The sequence below is a fragment of the Folsomia candida genome, unplaced genomic scaffold (assembly GCF_002217175.1).
Source record: "Folsomia candida strain VU population unplaced genomic scaffold, ASM221717v1 Fcan01_Sc006, whole genome shotgun sequence".
In the NCBI taxonomy this organism is placed as follows: Eukaryota; Metazoa; Arthropoda; class Collembola; order Entomobryomorpha; family Isotomidae; genus Folsomia; species Folsomia candida.
Genome location: NW_019091198.1, coordinates 278,968 through 299,986, shown reverse-complemented (window position 1 = coordinate 299,986; position 21,019 = coordinate 278,968). Strand labels below are relative to the sequence as shown.

At 37.3% G+C, this 21,019-nt stretch overlaps 4 protein-coding genes across 5 annotated transcripts in view; 3 read left to right on the top strand and 1 right to left on the bottom strand.

The window, feature by feature from the left end:
• Nucleotides 1-3,727, bottom strand: part of LOC110851245 (protein O-mannosyl-transferase Tmtc3) — a 114,533-nt gene extending 110,806 nt beyond the window's left edge. Inside the window, exon 1 of the mRNA XM_022098945.2 lies at nt 3,013-3,727. The gene's annotated coding sequence lies outside the window, so the exon portion shown is untranslated. The remainder of the gene's footprint in view (nt 1-3,012) is intronic.
• A 52-nt stretch (nt 3,728-3,779) lies between these two features.
• LOC110850696 (DNA topoisomerase 3-beta-1) lies at nt 3,780-8,170 on the top strand. The gene is made up of 18 exons (XM_022098210.2): nt 3,780-4,023; nt 4,084-4,223; nt 4,291-4,482; nt 4,554-4,664; nt 4,768-4,824; nt 4,919-4,982; nt 5,060-5,124; nt 5,200-5,318; nt 5,395-5,595; nt 5,661-5,859; nt 5,948-6,130; nt 6,217-6,307; nt 6,432-6,550; nt 6,620-6,689; nt 6,747-6,894; nt 6,986-7,210; nt 7,290-7,445; nt 7,520-8,170. The coding sequence occupies exons 1-18, from the start codon at nt 3,930-3,932 to the stop codon at nt 7,809-7,811; spliced, it is 2,526 nt and encodes an 841-aa protein (XP_021953902.1). The 5' UTR covers nt 3,780-3,929; the 3' UTR covers nt 7,812-8,170.
• Nucleotides 8,171-11,094: 2,924 nt separating this feature from the next.
• On the top strand, nt 11,095-13,202 carry LOC110851216 (insulin). 2 transcript variants are annotated; one of them, XM_022098905.2, is made up of 3 exons: nt 11,095-11,245; nt 11,909-12,234; nt 12,314-13,202. In XM_022098905.2, exons 2-3 carry the CDS (start codon nt 11,973-11,975, stop codon nt 12,568-12,570), a joined length of 519 nt encoding a protein of 172 aa, XP_021954597.1. In that variant the 5' UTR covers nt 11,095-11,245; nt 11,909-11,972; the 3' UTR covers nt 12,571-13,202. The 2 variants fall into 2 exon arrangements, with proteins under 2 accessions (XP_021954597.1, XP_021954596.1); XM_022098904.2 differs by lacking the exon at nt 11,095-11,245 and adding an exon at nt 11,666-11,798.
• A 672-nt stretch (nt 13,203-13,874) lies between these two features.
• LOC118436105 (probable tRNA methyltransferase 9B) lies at nt 13,875-20,995 on the top strand. The gene is made up of 4 exons (XM_035853287.1): nt 13,875-15,293; nt 18,949-19,277; nt 20,648-20,751; nt 20,846-20,995. The coding sequence occupies exons 2-4, from the start codon at nt 19,058-19,060 to the stop codon at nt 20,903-20,905; spliced, it is 384 nt and encodes a 127-aa protein (XP_035709180.1). The 5' UTR covers nt 13,875-15,293; nt 18,949-19,057; the 3' UTR covers nt 20,906-20,995.
• The last annotated feature ends 24 nt before the right edge of the window (nt 20,996-21,019 follow it).

Here is a 21,019-nt window from a genome sequence, read left to right as displayed (position 1 = left end):
CGATACACAAGCTCGAAATAGTTGGTTCAGTTTTTGCCTACTTTCACTGCCAATAGCACTATTAATACATACATCAAGCGAGATTACATTCGGACCAATATTTGTCCAGAGCAGTAAAATTATCGATGAATTATTGGCCTAAAAAACAACCTTTCTCGTTCTCTTTCTCGCTTTATTCCATCGTTCCCGATTACACAAAAGAGTAGATACATTTGTAATTAGCTCTTACGTCAAGCAAGTCGTCTAGCCATCATACATAAACATGGTATGTCGGTATTTACTGTATTTAGTTGGACCAAATATTTCACCGATAACCTTAACATAACAACCCCAACTATTACCTGTCTACTTGGTATTTTGACCCTTACTTTTGTGTAAGTCTGTGAAATCAGGAGAAGAAAGAGTAAAATACTTTCCCTTGCACTTTATACCCTCCAAATAATAAGGGAACTGTGACTGTGTGTGAAATCAAATCAAACCAACTTCTCCAATTCAAACAGAGAAGGCGAGAGGGTTCAAATCTAATCCATTGCTTCTGCTACTCTTTTACTCCCCCACACCACTGCCGACGGAACATTCTTCAGTGATATTCAATTTCGAGTAAATGATGTAGAAAACATTCTTTCCAAACAATAAGTTTTCATTTCCCCGCACTCATTTCTTAAACCAATTTCAATTTCGGAGGAGAAAACCAGTTGAATCCAAATCCGGGTGAAAGTCAAGTAGCGTATGTACAAAAAATCCTTCAATTCTCCAACTGAAATTCTATCCAACACCGGCTTCTGAAGGAAGAAAAAAGTGTGTATGCGTACGTACAGATCGGGTTACACCTTAGCTTCTTATTGCCGCCTGACTTTAGTAGTAGCATTACATTCCCATTACATTACACACATACATCCTTTGCTTTGCGTAGTAGTAAAGCCTGTCTCAAATCACGGAGGAGTAGTAGATTGGAAATTGGAAAAGTGTTTCTCTTCTTCTTTTCGAGACTTAAAGTAGTGTGGTAAGTGGTTACATCAACGAACCAGAACTTTCTCCAGGCCACAACCTACCTACCTATCCAGGACTCGTTTACTACTTTTTTACGCCACGCTCCAGCCCCTTCCCGTTGGTGGAGGTAAAAGAGGTATGAAATCTATGGTGGCAAAAAAAACCCTGAAATTACATTAAGTAACCCTTACCTAAGAGAAATCGCCAATCAGGTGGGGATGCCAAATTGTCCCCAGAGAGAAAGAGAGTCAGGAATCAGTGGGGAATCAGGGAAGAAAACGGAAGGAAGTGAGGAAGCTGTGGATTGGATTTTATTTTATACTCATGTCATGACTTTCCCCCCTTTGTTGGATAATACCACCACTTGTAAATTGTTCGTAACTATATACATTATGTATACCCTCACCCAACCAGACATGACCATGCACATTGACACCAAGAGTCATATTATTGCGATCAAACTAACGAAGAAACGACGACAAATGTTGGGAATTTCAACTCGACAACTACGCTATCAAACTGCGTGTGGACCGTTGTGGTTGTGTAAGCGGAATAAAGTAAAACAAATTGGGGAGGACCTACATGTAGCAAAATTTGTTAACAGAGGAAAGTTGTAAAAAAAATCATCAAACTTGGATTGATTACACTGAAATAATGGGGTTATCCGAAACCCAATTGTCTCATTTTTCCTTTCTTTCTATTATTATACAAGAAGGAAAATAATAGTGAGCTGTTGTTGTGTAAGGGACACCACAATTTATAGTTTTCGTTGTTGGGATCCGTCATTCCTACGTCCGTTGGCTTCGTTATCGTGGAGCAGCAGGACGTAAAGTTGTGAAAGTAGTAAATAAGTAACGAACTCTGAAGCGCATACATACAGGATTGCCTTGAATTGATGAGTAACAACTTTACAAATAGTAGAATGGATGGAACAAGAAAAAAAGTTTTCCCTTAAATTTACTCACTCAGACAAAGTAAATGTCTTGGTACATCAACTGTAAATAAGTAGTAAATTGTTCATGTCATGCCATATTATCCATCGTGCTCGATCCGATGGATAATTGGATGACAGAGACAAACTATTTAACTGCAGTAGTAGTAAATTATTAACGAAATAAACTTGGGTGGTGGTTATAAGGTTGGTAAGTTTGGGTAATTTTACTTTGGATAAGTAGTTTTGGATATAAGGTCCAATTTCTTCGTTCTACAGAACGTCATTAGTTTTGTGAGAAAAGTTTATACTACGGAATAATGATGTATTATTAAATGCACAAATATTGAGGACCTAATTTCTGCCATGTTTTTGTAAAGTTTTATATGCATGCGTTTAGACTTTACAATCTCTGTCGAAATGAATAAATTTTAGAAATGGTAAATTCGTCAATATCCATGCAACAACAACGTATGCATACTCATATTTTGCATACTCTCAGAGTGAATAATGAATATGAATTTGAGTATGGTTATATTTATAATCAAAATTAAGAATAATGTGCATGATGTAGATTAAACTGAACTTTTTTAAACGATTGTCAATGAAGATTCATTGAAAGTGATCCAAAAATTTGATCATATACCATCAGTGTTGAGATTAATGCATACTCGGCAACTGTTTCATACATATTTGCACAATATTTAAAATTGCAAGCCACTATATATACAAATTAGCAAAAAATATCGCAGAGTGCACAATAGTTAATTATTTCATTAATTTTGCAGTTTCATTAAGTGCAGCAAAATTGCAGAAAAGATTAGGATGTGAAGAAGATGCAAAAAGATGTGTTATAAAGATAAATTAATGAACAATTTGTGCAAGAAATGAGTTATCAAAAAAGTAAAGGTTACTCATAAATAAAACCAACCATTTATTAGCAGAGAGTTAAAATAAAAAGATCATCTTCAACCGAGAATAATAAAAATCAAAGTTACAGAGTTAAATAGATATAAACCATACACCATCATAAGCTCGCTAAGTAGTACCAGCTTACAGCTAATTTTACAAGTACTGAATTTGAACAATACCTTTCAATTTATACTTCCAAACTTATTTCTCTGCGTATTATTAAATTGGTGTTCTACATGAATTGAGCTTTGAACTGCAACAAGACACTTGTTCCATATTGAATTTGTAATAAATCTGAAAGCTTGTTTCAATTGCAATATCCTGATTGACCTTTTGTGTCATCTGTATACAGTATGCAATATACCGAGTCTTTTCTCTTTTAATTTGACAAATTGCACTTAACGTCACTTGAGCAAGTAGTTGGATTAATAACACATATTGGTATAGCTGGAAAATAAACACTATATTTCAAAAATTTATGCAGAACTCAATCTTGACGCATTTTAGGTTTAGGACTTTCAACTTTCTTTCTCTTCACTGTTCATAATTTAAATGTCAGCTTCAACACACATTCTTGACCATTGAATTAATCCACTCAGAATTGGACACTCCATCGATTCCATTTATTTTAGAGATTCAAAATAAAAAACACTACCGTTTCTTGTTTTAAATGAGAATTTGAAATTCAATGTGAATTTTTTAACACGTTTGAACACGCATCTTTTCCAAGTTGCACAAACGCCGCTTCGTTCCTCAGAACAAATCAACTTATTCGTCCTTTTCTAAACAATTTTTCGAGTTCCATTTTTAAATTTGCCTTTGAAACTCAAAATAAAGTAGAATTTTTAAAACATTTTGTACTTTTATATAAATCTTGCAAGTGTTGACATTCCGTTTTTTAAATAAATTGCGCCAGCTCGAAGTCCCTGTTGGGGTATCGTGACACCCCGCGAAGAAGAACTATCTTGCCGGTTGTTGAGCTTTTCAGTTTTTGTTTTAGAAAAGTTTTTCAAAAATAAAAAAACAAAAACATTCGTTTTACAAGTTCGTTAGTTGAGTGTTTAATTGAGCAGTAGACGTTATCACCGTTGTCAACATGTCACGGGTGGTGTTAATGGTGGCTGAGAAACCATCCGTGGCTGAGTTGATTGCTCAGAAATTGAGTACAAGGGGTATGAGATCAAGGAAAGGTAACTAACGCTATTCAATTTGCATTTTCTGATTTTAATTACTAACTTTTAATGTTTCAGCTCTAAATGGCATTCCGGTTCATGAGTGGGATGGTACGTTTCGAAATCAAAACGTCCTCTTTAGAATGACTGCTGTGACTGGACATGTTTTTGGAATGGATTTTCCAGCAAAGTTTAACTCTTGGGATAAAGTCGATCCGGTAAGATAAATGAGGACTTTTATCATGATGGTTCAGCAATTCATTTTCACGAATTACTGTTTTTCAGGCTGATTTATTTGAATGCCCTATTGCCAAATCTGAGTCTAATGAGAAACAGAGGATACCAATAATGCTAAGGGCTGAAGCACGAGGAGCTGAATATCTGATTCTATGGCTAGATTGTGATAAGGAAGGGGAAAATATCTGCTTTGAAATTATTGACATTTTGCATGAGAATATGCGACTTGTTCCAGCACAGGTGAGTTTAATTGTGTAATTGTAAACAAAGTAAATACTGATAAAGCAAATACGTTTTATTCTTCTGTAAAGACTCTGTTCCGTGCAAGATTCTCTGCACTAACGGAACCTGATTTGAAGGTGGCAATGAATACTTTGAGCGTGCCAAATGAAAATGAATCTAAAAGCGTGGATGCGAGACAGGTACTGGAAGAAAATTTATATAATTTCATTTATTAATTAAAATATTGGTATATTTATTTTATTCGAAACATATAAAACTAACAAATGTTTTAAATTAAACAAGGAATTGGACCTTCGAATTGGTTGCTGTTTTACACGGTTTCAAACGAAAGTTTTTCATGTGAGCCATTTTGCAACTATACAGCTTTGTTTTTGAAAATGTCTATAATAGTTTATGTATAATACTGATCATACCATATTATTCTATTTATTAGGGAAAGTATGGAAGTTTGGATTCAAGTTTGATTTCATATGGTCCATGTCAAACGCCAACACTTGGTAATTAATCTACGTTTTAGTGCATGTAAATGATTACTAATATTAATTTAATAAAATTAATGTTTTTTATAATATAGGATTTTGTGTGAAAAGGCACGACAAAATTCAACAATTTAAGCCAGAAAAATTTTGGGGAATCAACGTAAACAAAATCATATAAAGTTTCAGATGTCTAAAAAACCATTATTTAAAAATTGAAACTCATGACTCATGATAGGTCTCTGTGGGTCTTGATGAAGGTAAAGAAGTAAGTCTTGAGTGGCGACGGAAACGGTTGTTTGATAAAGAATCGGTCGAATTTTTCATGAACACGTTGCGGGACAGTAAAACGGCGGTGTAAGTGCAAAACTATAATCCGTGTACGTATAATTACTAATTTAAGATCTACATCCATCTTTAACTTCAAATGCAGGGTATCATCTGTCAAAAAGAAAGAATGTGTCAAGAAACGCCCAACGGGTTTAAACACGGTTGAAATGTTGCGGTTGGCTTCCTCAAAATTGGGAATGTCTCCCCACCACACAATGCAAATTGCTGAAAGATTGTATACTCAGGGATATGTGAGTTATCCAAGAACTGAAACAACTCAGTATCCAGCCAATTTCGACTTTCGGTAAGATTTAGTCGAGTCGATTTTGATTAATTTGTTTGTGCATATTGTTAATTGGTTCTTTTTAGAGGATTGGTTCGTCAATTTGCAAACCACGACGAATGGTCTGGCTATGTCAACACTGCAGGAATTGTTAATCCAACTAAAGGTCACGATGCTGGAGACCATTCACCAATTACACCGTTGGTTGCAACACATTCAGCAACGTTTCATGATGGAGATTCTTCAAAGTTGTATGGATTCATCGTCCGATACTTTATCGCTACGGTGTGTGATTGTATTATTTACCACAGTTGATTTTATTAAAGAATTATATGCGAATTATTTTTAAGACTTTCTAAAATATTCTACATAGGTGACCGAAGATTGCACTTATTTGGAAACAAACATCGACTTTAGTATTCAAGGAGAAACTTTCAGCTTTCAAGGAAAGGAGATTATTAATCCTGGATTCACCAGAGTTTATCCATTCACAGTGATTTCTAGTGATGACCAAATTCCGCAAGTGAAACAAGGAGCAAATTATTCTATTATTGAGGTAATTAGCATACTTAACACGAGTTGGATACAGCTTTCAACAATTGAGTTCTTTTTAATTTATATATGCAATTTAATATTTCATAGAAAAAGTTATATGAATCAGAAACAAAACCACCAGATTACCTGACAGAATCTGAACTAATTTCTTTGATGGAAAAGCACGGAATTGGTACAGGTAAATAATAGTTCATACTTATTTTAGATATTACCGTCAACCTGAAAAGGTCATGAGACGGTTTCTACATCATTCAATCTCTTGGATGTATGAAATACATATATATATATATATTGTGTTGCAGATGCTTCGATTCCTGTCCACATAAACAATATTTGTCAACGAAATTATGTCTCTCTTGCTGCAGGCAGAAAACTTATCCCAACCGATTTGGGAATCATTCTTGTTCATGGATATTTGAAAGTGCGAAGTTCTTCATAGCTTATCAAAACAAAGGCTGGTGTCACATTTAACCTATGGATTTTCTTATAGATTGATGCAGAGTTAGTGCTTCCATCGATGAGATCAGAAATTGAGAAACAATTGGATCTGATTGCACGAGGTAGTAATAATAATCTATGCCTTTAGTCCACTTTTAAATCAATGTGTCGTCTCTTAGGTGAAGCTACATTGGGACCAGTTGTGGATCACGCTTTAGATATATTTAAAGCAAAGTTTCTATACTTTGTTAAAAATATTGCCGAAATGGATGATTTATTTGAGGTATCATTTTCAAAGCTTGCTGGTGCTGGCAAACCATTCTCAAGGTATGCGTGTGAAGGTTTAAAATACAAAACGAATCGGTTTTGCAAATTTAAATTTTATTTAATTGTAATCGCAATTCATTATAATATTCAGATGCGGAAAATGTCGTCGATACATGAAACTAGTGGACAGTATATCTAGCCGTCTCCACTGCACAAATTGCAACGATACATACAGCGTCCCTCAAGGAGGAACTTTAAGAGGCTACAACGATGTTCGATGTCCTCTCGATGATTTTGAACTGATTGCGTTTAGCGCAGGCAGCAAAGGAAAAAGTTACACATTTTGTCCATATTGTATTAATCATCCTCCTTTTCCGTAAGTAGTTATGTAGAATGTTTGATAATACTATAAATATCTGTAGCATGGGATAATACTATAATTAAAACTTTTGCAGAGGAATGCGTAAAGGAAACGGATGTAATAATTGTCAACATCCAACTTGCCCTTACGGATACAGTATGAAAGGGATTTGTGCTTGTGAAGAATGTGACAATGGGCTCCTTGTCCTCGATCCGGCATCAGGACCAAAGTGGAAAATTGTTTGCAACAAGTTAGTGCAAAATAAGCTTTCAGTCCAATATGTCCTACATTAAATTTTAATCTCCGATTTAATTCAATTTTTAGATGCGACGTTTTCATCAACGTGTTTGAGGGTTCACGTAAAGTCACCGTAATAGACGAGTCTTCCTGCGAATCCTGTGAAGCTCAAATGGTTATTGTCGACCTCCCAAAAAAAGCTGGCGAAACTGGAGAGAAGAAAGGATGCATATTTTGCACCGAAGAATTTGAGCCATTCGTTGAGAAACATCGAGCTCAAAATACTCGACCATCGGGTCGCGGAGGACGTGGAAGAGGACGCGGTCGTGGTCGTGGGAGGGGACGCGGCAGGGGCAGACGAGGCAGCCGTGGACATTAATTATCTATTATTCATGCACACACGCATGTACTAAAAACCTACCTAAAAGAAAGAGGAGGTTAAATACCAATCTCAAAGGTTATTACTCCAGATTATACTCTTATTCATTGTGACAACTTATAATGTACGTGTAACACAAAGTTGTTCCATTCAAAATTAATCAAACATTGTATTATTAATAACACTCATACCGGTACACAAATATTATATACGTTTCTCTCTGTGTGTGAAATGTAATGTAACAATTTAACAATAATAATATTTATATCAAGCATTTATTTTTGGTATTGTTGTTATCTGTGGTGATATCTTTAGAATAAAAAAGCTAGTAGTTTGGCAAATAAATGTGTTCACACTTGTCTGCCCTGTCTGTATTTGAAGACGGTTCATTCTTCACCCACACGTGGATTTCTTATCTTGTTTGTGCCGCATATCCGCCTCCCTCCGGTTATGTTAAAGTTGAAGGAATCGGGTTGCTTTATTGTAACGATTAAAATCGATACTTGTAACGTAGCCAATCAATTGAACAAGTATTTCATCTTGTCATTCGGACTATGTAATTACGCGCTAGATTCCGCCAACAGCCATGTTAAATCACATTTCTGTATTACAAGCCTTTGAGTTTCTGCTTCATCCTCTCTTATTTACATACAGGCGCCTTATGTATTTCTACATTTACACGAATATTAACCAATCAATGCTTGTCAAGTTGCTAAAAGAAAAAGACTAGGAAAATGCGGGTTGTCGCCCACATTTTATGACATGTATGTACATTCGCAGCAATAGCTTCTCTAAGCGGATTAAGCGGACACCTCTGCCCGTCCGCCTGTCTGTCTGTTTGTACGATAGCGTGTGAACCATATTTTTTTAACCATACATTTTCAAGTTCTGTTTTCGGGTAGCTACGATATATTTCAAAATCACGATTGACTTCGCTCCTCGAAATCATACCCTTCAAGGTCAAAACATCGCCACATTTGAATAACAACCACCATCATTTATTATCATCATTCATCATCATCTTAATGATCTTTTAAAGAGAAGCAAATTGCAAATAACGCATGACTTTGGAGGTGTGGTCACAAGTCAAATTTTGAATTTCAGCAAATTCCAATAGAGGTTATAAGCTGTAGCAAAATTTCGTACTTCAAATTGAATTTCGTATATGTGTTAAAAGTATTTGCCTAAATTCCTACATCTATATACCTGTTTACTAGAGTTTATGGGAACTGTCCATCATAATCTAACATTTTACTGGATCTTTACAAATCACAACTATTTTTTCATCTCAAGAAGACCACACTAAATGGTTATCAAACTGACAATACAAAGACATGCATACTGTCATTCAAACCCTTAAAAATGTCAATATCTGCTTCATCTTTTAAGGGAGTCTATTTTTTCTGAATCCTTATTTTTATATTCCAGCCAACAAAACAATTTGTCAACAAATATCGATTTTAATGGCCTACAAAAACAGTGCCTGCAAGGCTTCAAAGTTTATCTGCAAACTTAACAATAACGAAATCTGCAATTTCGCAAAGTTCCGTTGTTGATTCGAGACTCCATTTCACTCTTTTATCCCCAGCAGCTTAAAACATGAATCCAATAAAGTGGTCGCCATCAAATCAAACCCTGATCTATGTAATCGGCTGGCCCTGCTGAGACAGGAAATACAACTTAAGTAAATATTTTTAAAGAAATTTGTTGTACAAATATTTTTAAGAAGAAAATATCAAATATCTTCTCAAATATTGACACCAAGTACAAAACACATATACGCACACAATGATAATAAATACATGAAATACAAGAGTGTGCCCCCGATTAAAAAGTAATGGACATCAACACTCTATCATTCAAATAAAAAGGCAAAGTTATTAATAAATGTGTGGACCATATTAAGCCACACACACCATTTATTTATCACACTTGGGCAAATTATGACAATGAAAGGATGACCTCATTCAATTAGTTAATTGCCTTATTTGCGCCCTTCATTACACACTTTTCGTCATGTTTGTAGTTTTGCAAAAAAAACTTCAGTACAAAGTTTTTATGTAAATTTTATTATATTGAGCTAGTACTGAGCATGAGGAATTTGAGACACGCTGAGAAAGTGTGTTGGTCCCACATTACCCGTTACCAAACGTGACATGAGGCATATTAAGACAGACAGCACAGGATTGACATAAAATGAGAAAGTAGTGCAATCCAGTTTTCAGTTTATTTAAAGAACACTTGAGCAAAACAATTTACTTTTGGCTCGTCTTGCGAGTTTTATTATTCTTTACATAAATCAAAAATTTTCCATTTTAGTTTAGTTGACTGAAATAAAAAAAAAGTGGACATTGAAACCAAGTGTGTGTTTGTTGGTTTGTTTTTCTGTTCTAGCAATACATACCAATCAAGTATTAGTGCCTGTTATTTGTGCCTTATTTATTTTCTGTGTATCCTCAAGTTTTAGCGAATTACGCATGATTTCAATGTGATTAGTTACATGATGAGAACAATACGGCAAAAATCGATTTTTATGCATTATTGGATAACTATGCGGAAATCGGCAATACGGATAAAAGTTGTTACACAATGCGAAACTCGCAAACACAGCAAAACATATAATCTGCATGCGTCCTATTCTCAGAAATTTACAGCTGATGATAATCTGTCAAAACTCATCCGAGATTACCATTCAATGTCAAGACAATTGAATTTCGTATCTAATGAGTGGATAACTCCCCGAATTCTGCACATGAATTAAGATGCTGAGTCTGGAGAGATTGTGTGGGAGAAAAGCAATGTGTCTCATCCAAAATCATGAAAACGCAACCAACCACTATGTATAATCCGCAATAATAATGAGCGTAAATACCTACACAGTTTTCAAGAAATTGATCAATGAAGCCGACACTGATTTTAAGCGATATTAACATACTAACTTGCGGATTGATTTTAAGGATCAATCCGAAAGGACATGATGATTTTTTTACTCGGAAATATGAGAAACTTTTAAGTATTTATTAGTATGTCCATGTAATCTAAATATCTTTCTAAGACCAATTACAATATTTCAGTCGAAAATCCTCATCAGTATCATTATTATTAAAAATATTTGCACCCTCCCATTCCACCCAACGAACCGGTAAGCAATGCACAATAATAATTGTGACAAAAACTTAATTAAGCAGCAAGACATTAATCAGCGAAGCATTAACGATTTGATCGTCCCCACCGCCTTAATTCTCATTAGTATTCCGCCTCTTGTACTATATAAAGTGATCGTCTTCTCGACATAATTATCAGTTTAATGATTAAGATCAGAGGGGAGGGAAAGACACAACTTAGGAAACATTGCTTAAATTTCCTGAAAGTACAGACCAAATCCGAATTTAACCCCCCTCTACCCACTCCCTCGCAGCAGTAGCAGCGTAAAGGTAATAATGTCAAGACAAATTTATTTTCAATTTTGTGCAAAAAACAGCAACAATGAGCAATAAATAGATTTAGACTAGTATTCTTATCGATTGTGTAGTGAGAAATTGTTAAAATCTTAACAATGGCCCTTCACTCCTTGAGATTTTATACAATGGCCTTTTTTGAGCATGATTTGCTTTCACTGGGCTAGCTCACCATTAATCATTTTATTCCCTTTCATTCTTCTGGGTCAGTTGTAAACAGCGTGATCAGAAGAAGAGAGAGAGAGACCATCTCATTCTGTTCCCTGTGAACTCTGGCCATAATAAATAATAACATGTACAATCATCATTGTCACACTATTGACATTAATGAGGGTGGATTGATTGATTTTGTATAAAAGTGAGAGTATTTTTCATTTTCACATGCTTCGTCCATCACTTACTCGAGGGGCTGAGAGTGAAAAGTGAGTATGAGTCCAATCCCAACGGTATCAGTCAACATTGCCGTAATTCATCAACGATTCGGATATTTTCCATTTACCCCAGATTCTGTCGTGATTTAGGGAGCAAAGTAAATTACGTTTTCATAAGTTTCATCAAGGCATCATTCTGGAAACTTTGAAGAGTTTAGAGTTGCAAAAGTTCTAATAAATGAAATGTATGTTCTTTTTATGCTTCCAGACTCACCCAAAACAACCCCGTCAATTAAGGATAGAAACAAAAAAGTTTCACCCACTTCAACGCTATGATGGCTTCCAAGATGAATTTGGCAGTTGTACTGATATCCGTCGTCGTGGTCATGATCGTTGGATCTGTCACTTCATTCGACCTTCGCTCCGAACCTGAGAGCCATGTCAAGCAAACACGGTCCATCGTGTCAATGGACGTTTCCCAACCGCACCAACCGATCCAGGTTTGTGGATTACGTTTGCTCGATGCGGTCCGTGCCATTTGTCGCAATCGGGGCGGATACGTGATGACGCGAAGGTCGGATCCCTCACTCTTGGGTAAGACTAAGAATTGTGTTTGATTGCTTGGTATTATTTCCTCTTCTTAGAATTTAAGTGAATTATTACCATTTTGCAGCCCCACTCTACGAGGAACTGGAGATTCCCATGAGCAACTCTTTGGACGAAGCATCCCAATATCCCAATGACGCCTTTGCCTCCGAAAACGGGGTCGACTTCCCAGACTCTGGAGACCTTTGGAGCAATGCACGAGCCTACAAGGCGCTGACCGAGTCCAAGGGCGCTCACCCCCGCGTGAGACGAAATATTATCGACGAATGTTGCAAACGTCCTTGCAACCCGCACCAAATGGTGAAATATTGTGGACGAGCGTAGATACTTATTAACTAGAAAAGTTGCTAATTACACTCGAGATAATGTCTTTTAATGTAGGCGACTTTCAAAGCTCTCTTCATTTCTGGTAGCATTCGTAGTGTCTCAACTTCTCCAATTCTGTACTAAATAGCAACTCTATCAATTTATTAGTAATTCACTATGTTAAAAGTGATATCAACTTGATATCGAAGGAGGGCTCACTTGAATTTATTCCTGCTCTAAAGCGTTTGTGATTTCTGTTGTTATGTTATAAAGACTAAAATACTGGTGCATTAGGCACGTTTCTAGCGTATAAGCAAGTATGTTAAGCTTCGAAGTGAATCTGTCATTAAGAAGAATTCTTTCACTATCCCAACTCATGCATTGACTTAAAATCATTTCTCAGCGTGTCCATCTCATTAGTTGTCAGTTTTAACCACATATTTTACCACTTGGTATTTATGAAGCACTTTTTTGAACCACTAACATACAAGCCTTCATATTTTTAGTGTCTATTTAGTCACAAAGCTTATCAACTGCAGAATATGTCAAGTCCTCCTGCTTAACTTTATTAGGTATACCACATGAAATATTTTGCCTCTGCTGATTGTAATTAAAATAAAACAAAGTCGCCCATTTGTAAGTGATGCATAGTTCTGTTCTCCCGAATTAATTTGGACTCATTTGACTCTCATTTTTCACTCTGTCCCATCCCACCAACAAGTTGTGTGCGATATGCAGTAAATGACAGGTAAACTGAGGAGGACAACCCTTCACCGACAAAATCACCGATCTTGATGCCCTTTGGATATGTTGTAGTCCTAGGTGAGTCTAGCAAAAGTGAAGAAGGATTTCATTCCATGGCCCCATTTGCGCCCGCCACACCCACTCAAAGGTGCGAAAAACACGAAAAATACCCTGTTTTCGTTCATTCTAAAAATCACGAAAAATCCAATTTTGATCGGATTTTCATAATTTAAACGTTTTTGTGATCTTAGATAGTTCCTCTATCATATCCAATAGCAAACTCAACTTTTTTGAAATTTTGATTTTTTCGAAGACATTTGGTCAGGAAATTTTCGAAAACACTCAAAAAATTGAAAAAATTGAGTTGGCTATTGGATATGATAAAGCAACTATCTAGGATCACAAAAACGTTTAAATTATGAAAATCCGATCAAAATTGGATTTTTGGCGAGTTTTTTAGTGATCCAAAACAGGGTATTTTTCGTGTTTTTCGCAACTTTGAGTGGGTGTGGCGGGCGCAAATGGGGTCATGGAATGAAATCCTCCTTCACTTTTGCTAGACTCACCTAGTACCACAATATACCCAAAGGACATCAAGATCGGTGGTTCTGTCGGTGAAAGGTTGTCCTCCTGAGCAGCAGCACACAATACGGGAGCATTTATTTCATTCCTACACACCAAGAACTACATATACTCCAGCATGCAGTAAGTAAGGAAAAGGCCCGTTTGTGTGGAACCCAGCAGCAGCACGACAGCAGTGCGGAGAGAAAGTGCGAGGAGAAAGCATAGTGGGAAAAACCGAGGCGAGATATCTCCACCCGTCAGTCAGCAGCCCATGTTAGAAGAACTGCGGGGAGCGTAGTTTCCGACCCGATTCGGAGGACTGTTCTCATCCTCCTCTCGCATGGCGGGCTGCTTATGTTCATGTCACCATCGGATACTTTCTCTTATTTTCACTCTCCTTCTTTCCCTGTATGTAGGGCAAACTAAGCCAGTTTCAAACAGTAGTCACAACTATCCAGTCAACTCTCTGCTCTCCGCTGCTCCACCACGACGACCACTTCACTATCTTCGAGAACCGCTGCTACTGCTGCTCTTCTTTCTCTCTGCTTGCTCTCCTCTCCAAAATAAACATCTCCAATTATTGGGTGCTGATCTTTTCTACTTTCTCTCTCTTTCCTTTCCAATTAGCCAATACCACTTGGTGACGCAAGAGTACAAATTATTACCTCAAATCGGTTACATACATACAATCGCTCGCTCGAGGAAATTGGACGGGTTTGTGTGCAGAATAGTTTTGACGAAATAAAGAAACGCTTCACGAAACGAGTAATAATGGAGCATGTGTAACACAAGTGAAACGACAATTTTCTGCCTTTTTCATTATTACCGCACGTATAATTAATCGGGTTGCCTCTGTCTGAAACATAATTTAAACCAGTACCTTCAACTTATCATCTACCTATGTACGTATTTATACCATTGGGTTAAAAAGGATTAATATTAACTAGTGACCTCATCAGTAAGTTGTAAATTCTGACGCTTTTCTCTCACAATCGATCCTCCGAGGGAATCGATTGGTTGGTGGAGAACTTGATGGGAAATAATTTGTCGAAATGTATTATTAAAGTAGTAGTCTCAATGCTGACTTGACTGCGGTGTGGGTGACGTGATGGGATTCAGAAAGTAGAAAACTGAAAAAATACGTGCTCTCTCCCCAACAAATACAAAGCAACAAACAAACAACTCTTATTTATACATACGTTGATTGTTTTAAGAGGAAAATCGATTGTTTTCTTTTCTACTCGTCGTCAAATTCGTGTGTCTTACATGAAGTGCTTTTGTTTGAATAAATGTGTGCAGGACGTGACGCTGTGTTAATTGATTGACGTGATTAGCACTGAACAAATCGTTAGCAAAGTAATAAATAATTTGACTGGATCGGTGATTGAACGAGAACCTCGAGAAGAGAACCCGAGAATGACGAGGAAGTGAAAGTAAGTCATAAACTTGGAAACTCTGCAGCATAAAATAGCCCAATTTGATCTCCTGCTGCTCGTACTACCCAATAACTCGGATCTCTTCTTGACTGACCAACCTGAGACTACGAATGTCGCAAGGGTTGAGGCAAGTCGTATAATAATTGCTTAGTTGAATTTGTCCCAGTATCGCTCAAGGAAGATAATGATGTTCGACGAAAGCTAGATTGCGACATCATTTATCTCATTATTTTTCTCTTCCAATCTCCTCTCCTCGAGGCGATAGATGGATAGATACCAATAATTCCGCATGATGTATAACATTTTATTGGTTTCTTCTCTGCTATTTCTGGATGAGCAGAGCTTTTGTTTTTTTCCTCTTTTTCTGCTTGGAGATAAAGTAAGATGTTTTCCAAATCCCGGCGAAACATGAAATACGAACGCATCCTGGATACATTGCCCGTCTAGCTTTTGACATTTAATCTTTGTAAAGCACCTCGCAGGTAATTGGGAGGAAAGAAAATGGTTTGTTTAGTGCAATTCAGTGAGAGAGAGAGACGAAAAACAATTGTGCTTGCATTAGACGATTTATTAGTGGCCTGTTCAGAATAAAATAAGCAGAAATCTCCTTGACGTACATATTTTCTGCTTCCCTTCACCAATTGCCTATGAACGAGTAATGGTGAAATGTATAGCATACAACTAGTGAAATTTCTTTAGGATTTTATCTCGCTCTATTGTCATTGAAATTTTCTCAGTCTGTAAAAGTATTACTTGCCTCTTGAATTAAGTTGAAAGATTTCTTCACAGCTCATAAAATTTTAAGCTAACAAAAGGTGTATTGCTGGGATGAATTTCTAGAGCCAGCCTTTCATCTCGTTCCCTAGGTGCAGGTTTCAGTCTGGGAATTACGTGGGCGTTTTGTTGCACAAGACATTATCAAACAACTAAAAGAAGAGGACGGTGACTACACACCAAACAAACCCATGGAGCGATTTAATAATAAAAGATTTGACTTTGCTCTTGCACGACTACTTTTTTCGCTTCAGGGCAGGATTTCATTATTTGTGTATCAGTCACTTATTTTTTTAGGGTAGAAGAGTCAAGGAAAATATTAATCATCTTTTTATATTGGTTTTTAAATTGGCTTTTTATACATAAATAATCTATCACCGTCTTCTTTATTCGCCATTATTCTCGCAAATTCTGCAACGTTCAAACTATCGAATTTATGCACTTTTGGCAATTTCGCCAATTTTTATGCTCCCTTTACTCTTTTCATCCTCCTGAAAAAAGTTTCATATAATTATAGATTGCTTAATGATAAGTCGGTGGGTGTTGTTACCAATGTTGGCTGGCTGGTGGCCAATGATGAATATTGCTAATAATTTGGAAGGTCGCCCCACACTTTCTTCCCTTCGCTACACAGATAAGCATTCGGGCAATGATTACTCCAATTCGAAAAACTTGCACCCGGCCAAACAAGTCGCACACACACAAGCTCGCCAATTTATCTGGGGAATACAAGCTCGTATAATAGTAATGGAACGCTTGGTTTGAAAGTTTGCTCGTGATGGTTGTGCAACACAATCTGCTCTTATTGATCCGCGTAGTGTGGGACCCAAGGAGAGAGGAAAAAGTGGTGGAAGAAAGAGTCGGAGGCAGATTTCGAAGGAATATATCATCCAGTACTAATGGACAAAATGGTTCCCTTTTCTCCTACATAAAGTATGGTGTGCATTAGCATAATCATTAATTAGTAATGAGAATGGGAACTTTTATAAAAGTTCGGAACAAGAGATAGAGAACGAGAAAGTAGGGAAAGTTGAGTTTCATTCAAACTTTTATAATTGTGTGCGATGAGATTGTCAAATTCTGTATTAAAACGGCTTCTTTTCACAGCATTTCATTAGCCAATAGTGAAATACAAGATGTGTAGTAGTGATACGGCGCACCTACCTACGTTTCTCGTGCAGTCGTAGTAGTCAATTTGGCCAATTAGTGAATTGTATAGGTTATGCGAATAACACAATACAACAAAAAGAAACCTAACCATCACAGGAGTCGTGTGTAACGTACCACAAATATTCATTAGCTAATTCGCGGAAACGCCTACACAAATGATTTTCAACCTTTCTCGGGAAAGAGTCAGTTAAGTAGTCTGCTTAATAACGGTTGTTAGGCTTTGCTGTGGCATGTTCAAATGCATACGTATTGATGGTAATCATAGCCAGTCAGTCAGTTGGACTTCCACATTGAAGCTCACTTCTTGACACCTCTTTGTAGCACGTTTGGGTTTGATGGTTGGATAATGAAGCGTGATAAGTCATGTTTTGTCGCCTTATTTGATTTCTCCTCTCGCTTTGATCGTCCCACACGAAATCTTATCTTGTCGGTTCCTTCATTCGTTCGCGACCTCTCATCAGACCGTCCAGAGATTCTTGGTGTCTTTCATTACGACATAATAATTATGCATAATAAAAGCACTAGCGATATTCCTATGAACCGTGCTTGGCATCTTTATATGTACGGCAACACTTGTAATTTAACTACGCCCACCACGAACACAGCGAGCACATTTTACGTAAGTCAGTCAGTGAGGAATACGAGCAATGCAATCCGACACCGTGATACGATCGAGTTGGTGGACGAACTGCGTTAAGCTTTGGCAAACAAACATGGTAAATGGTTCCATTTCTCCGCAAAAGGAGATTATTTCCTCCAAGTAGGGCGACCGAGTATTTTGTAGTGGTGCGGTTGACATATGTCGACGGTTCCATCCAGTGAAGAACTACAAGAACACAAGGACCAGCGACGACCGAATCCATTTATTTACTGGGTTGATGGATATAGAGAAGAACTGCTTGATAATATGGAGGACAAGACAATAGTGCTGATGAAAGCTGAGCCGACTTCTATGTAAATATGACTGACTGGTGAACTGCTGCAATTCGGGAGATGACTACACTGCTGCTACCACCACGACCAATAATATTTCCCTTTCTCCTTCTCGTCCGCCTTTGTTTTGTTTCCTTCTCGTCTGACGCTTTCGTTCTCCTATTCTCGGCAGTTTACTTGATTCCGACAACTTTCTCCAACCGGTATGCAATCCCACAACAAAGGGAAGAATGAACCAACCCAGGGCGTGGATATTTCTCTGTTTAGAATAAAATAAAACTGTTCCACTAAGACAATCGCTCTCTCTCCGTTGCCGTTACATAAAGGGAGATTAAACATTGTGGTGAGAATGCGTTAATGCTGATTTAACTCTTATTACTTATCAACCAAGGCAGTAATGAACTCACCACAAGAATGACCGCAGCATGGAAATTGGGAACTCTGCATATGTATCTATTTATAACGTGCACGATTAAGACATACGTTAGGAAATCTCAGTAATTGACCGCACACGTTCCACGACATGCATTTCATATATTCCCGTTATATGTACAGAAACACTGCCCACACCAACCAGAGCATGTAATTCCATAATCCCATGTTTACGTTATCAATCAGAACGTAACAGGGTAGGGGTCAACGAGGAGGCAGGATCCTATTGCCAATTAGGCAAACTTCACAAATTACGTGCAAACTTACTCCGAACACAAAAACAGCGATTAAATTTCGCATGGTGTCCTTGTAGCCTAAACAGTTTTACTTTCTTGCCCAACAGCCATGAGAAGGAGGTGGCGGATAACATCAACACTTTGACAACGCTTCACGACCACGACTACCGTGCGTGTGGATTTATCAGAGGAGGAGGAAATTGAAATATTGTCGCAATGGAGACCGCGTGGGGCGCCACGAATTTAAACAACAAACCGGAAGAGTACAGTTCAAGTTCGGAACGAGAAGCGCGTTCAATCGCGTTGGAAAAGGCCTACGTTCACGACGTGTACTCTCAAATCGCCTCCCACTTTTCAGACTCTCGCTACAGGGCTTGGCCAAAGGTCAAACAATTTCTCCTCGAGTTGGAACCAGGCTCCATTGTATGTGACGTGGGTAAGTAGCTAATCGTAAGTTGTTGCAGTTTTGTATACAGAGTAGGACCAACCGCACCAGGCAAGTTACTTTTTGACATTTTCGTGGTTACCTTCCACGGACGACGGACCTAGTCTCCATGTGACATTTCCACAATTAAACCATGCATGGAGTCAAAGCAGACCGCAAACAAATAATGCAGTGGTTGTGGATGAAATTGAGGTTCGACGAGGAGAGATAGACACATAGAAACTGATTAGTGCAAAAGTTACTCTTGATGTTGAGCTGTACCTGGGGCAATAGTTGTTTCATAATGTCAAATCAAATTCTCTACTTTTGAAAACTAAATAATTTTTGCACATGTTTTTTACACATGTTATTTAGCAAACTTCACATATTCGTAATTAAATAGCCATCATAGTTGAGCGTTCAGCTTATTTTGAGGCATTTTAGGAGTACATCATAATTACTAAATCATTCGAATGGAACATTTTACGTATGTATCAGAAACATGTTCAGCTCACGTGAAAACTTACATATGCACAAAGCCTCCAGCCAACTAACTCACCTTCATTTCTCCTCCACGAGTGGGTTTAATTACTGAATGGTTCCAGACTTTTCTCCATTTATTTACCAGCTTTCTCAAATTTGTCATCCATCTTCAAACGGCTTTGAAGGAGAATATTCTATGTATGACTAGCAAACAAATTGACAAAGTGCTTTAGCTCTCCATTCTCCTTAATACGATACTCATTTCATACTTAGATATTTACTGATGACAAACAACTCTCATCATCTCTGTTTCTGCCAAAGAGCCAAAATAAGAGTTTTCCAGGCACTTCATGCCTCCAATCATCGTTATTATTTCTTCAATTTAATTCAACTGGTTAATAAACTTTATTCCCCGAGCAACGAGAGATCTGTATGCGCAGTTAGAGTTGCAAATACGTATCTAGCATGTACAATATTACTAAATAATTTCGATTCCAACAGCGGAGGAAAGTGGAGTGGGTGGTTGAGTGGTTTGTTAGAAATTCGTAGTTTAGGAAAATTTGAACGTTGGAAGTTGAAAATTATGCAACAACTCCATGCACGCCTTTATGTCTGGATATTGCTTACTGTTTACCCCGCTGACTGCGAGACGTAATTTATTAGCAATTTTGGAGATGAAAGCCATCCATGAAATGAAAATGTTGTGATGCTTAGAAGTTGCGTAGCTGTCCGCACAAATAATAAAACAAGAGTGGAAAACTTGCAGTAGTTGTAAATCAATCGGAAACATAAAAAAAAAATGAAAAATAAATTTTGCGTAACTGCTCAGAGTAAATACTCAAACAGGATAATGTTAAAAAAAGAGGACACGTGACTTGAACGATTTCTTGAATTTGCAGGATGTGGAAACGGAAAGTACTTGGATATCAACCCATCCATTTATAAAATTGGAATTGACAGTTGCTCAAATCTTACTGGTGCTGCTCGCGAGAAGAACCACGAGGTAAGAGCAATAGAAAAACTTTCTCCTCAACCGTGTGAAAATCCGACACGGTCATCAAAATAATCTCGCTTTATAATTTCTTCTCCGACTCTAGGTGCTTATCAGCGACAATCTCAACATCCCATTTCGTGATGAAAGTATGTATCAACATTAAATTATAGCGTTACATATATTTGTAAACTACCATTCCGTATTTAAATAAGCTTCAATCGAGGATAGGGCTAACTTTTAGATAAACTTTGAAATCGTACAAATTTAAAATACTACA

Bases quoted from the DNA above. Each gene is read 5' to 3' on its own strand.
- LOC118436105 (XM_035853287.1), top strand. From the start codon at position 19,058: ATGGAGACCGCGTGGGGCGCCACGAATTTAAACAACAAACCGGAAGAG. The intron at 19,278-20,647 runs GTAAGTAGCTAA...TTGAATTTGCAG, and splicing joins CTCCATTGTATGTGACGTGG to GATGTGGAAACGGAAAGTAC. The intron at 20,752-20,845 runs GTAAGAGCAATA...CTCCGACTCTAG, and splicing joins CTCGCGAGAAGAACCACGAG to GTGCTTATCAGCGACAATCT.
- LOC110850696 (XM_022098210.2), top strand. From the start codon at position 3,930: ATGTCACGGGTGGTGTTAATGGTGGCTGAGAAACCATCCGTGGCTGAG. The intron at 6,308-6,431 runs GTAAATAATAGT...ATTGTGTTGCAG, and splicing joins AAAGCACGGAATTGGTACAG to ATGCTTCGATTCCTGTCCAC. The intron at 7,211-7,289 runs GTAAGTAGTTAT...AAACTTTTGCAG, and splicing joins ATTAATCATCCTCCTTTTCC to AGGAATGCGTAAAGGAAACG.
- LOC110851216 (XM_022098905.2), top strand. From the start codon at position 11,973: ATGATGGCTTCCAAGATGAATTTGGCAGTTGTACTGATATCCGTCGTC. The intron at 12,235-12,313 runs GTAAGACTAAGA...ACCATTTTGCAG, and splicing joins GTCGGATCCCTCACTCTTGG to CCCCACTCTACGAGGAACTG.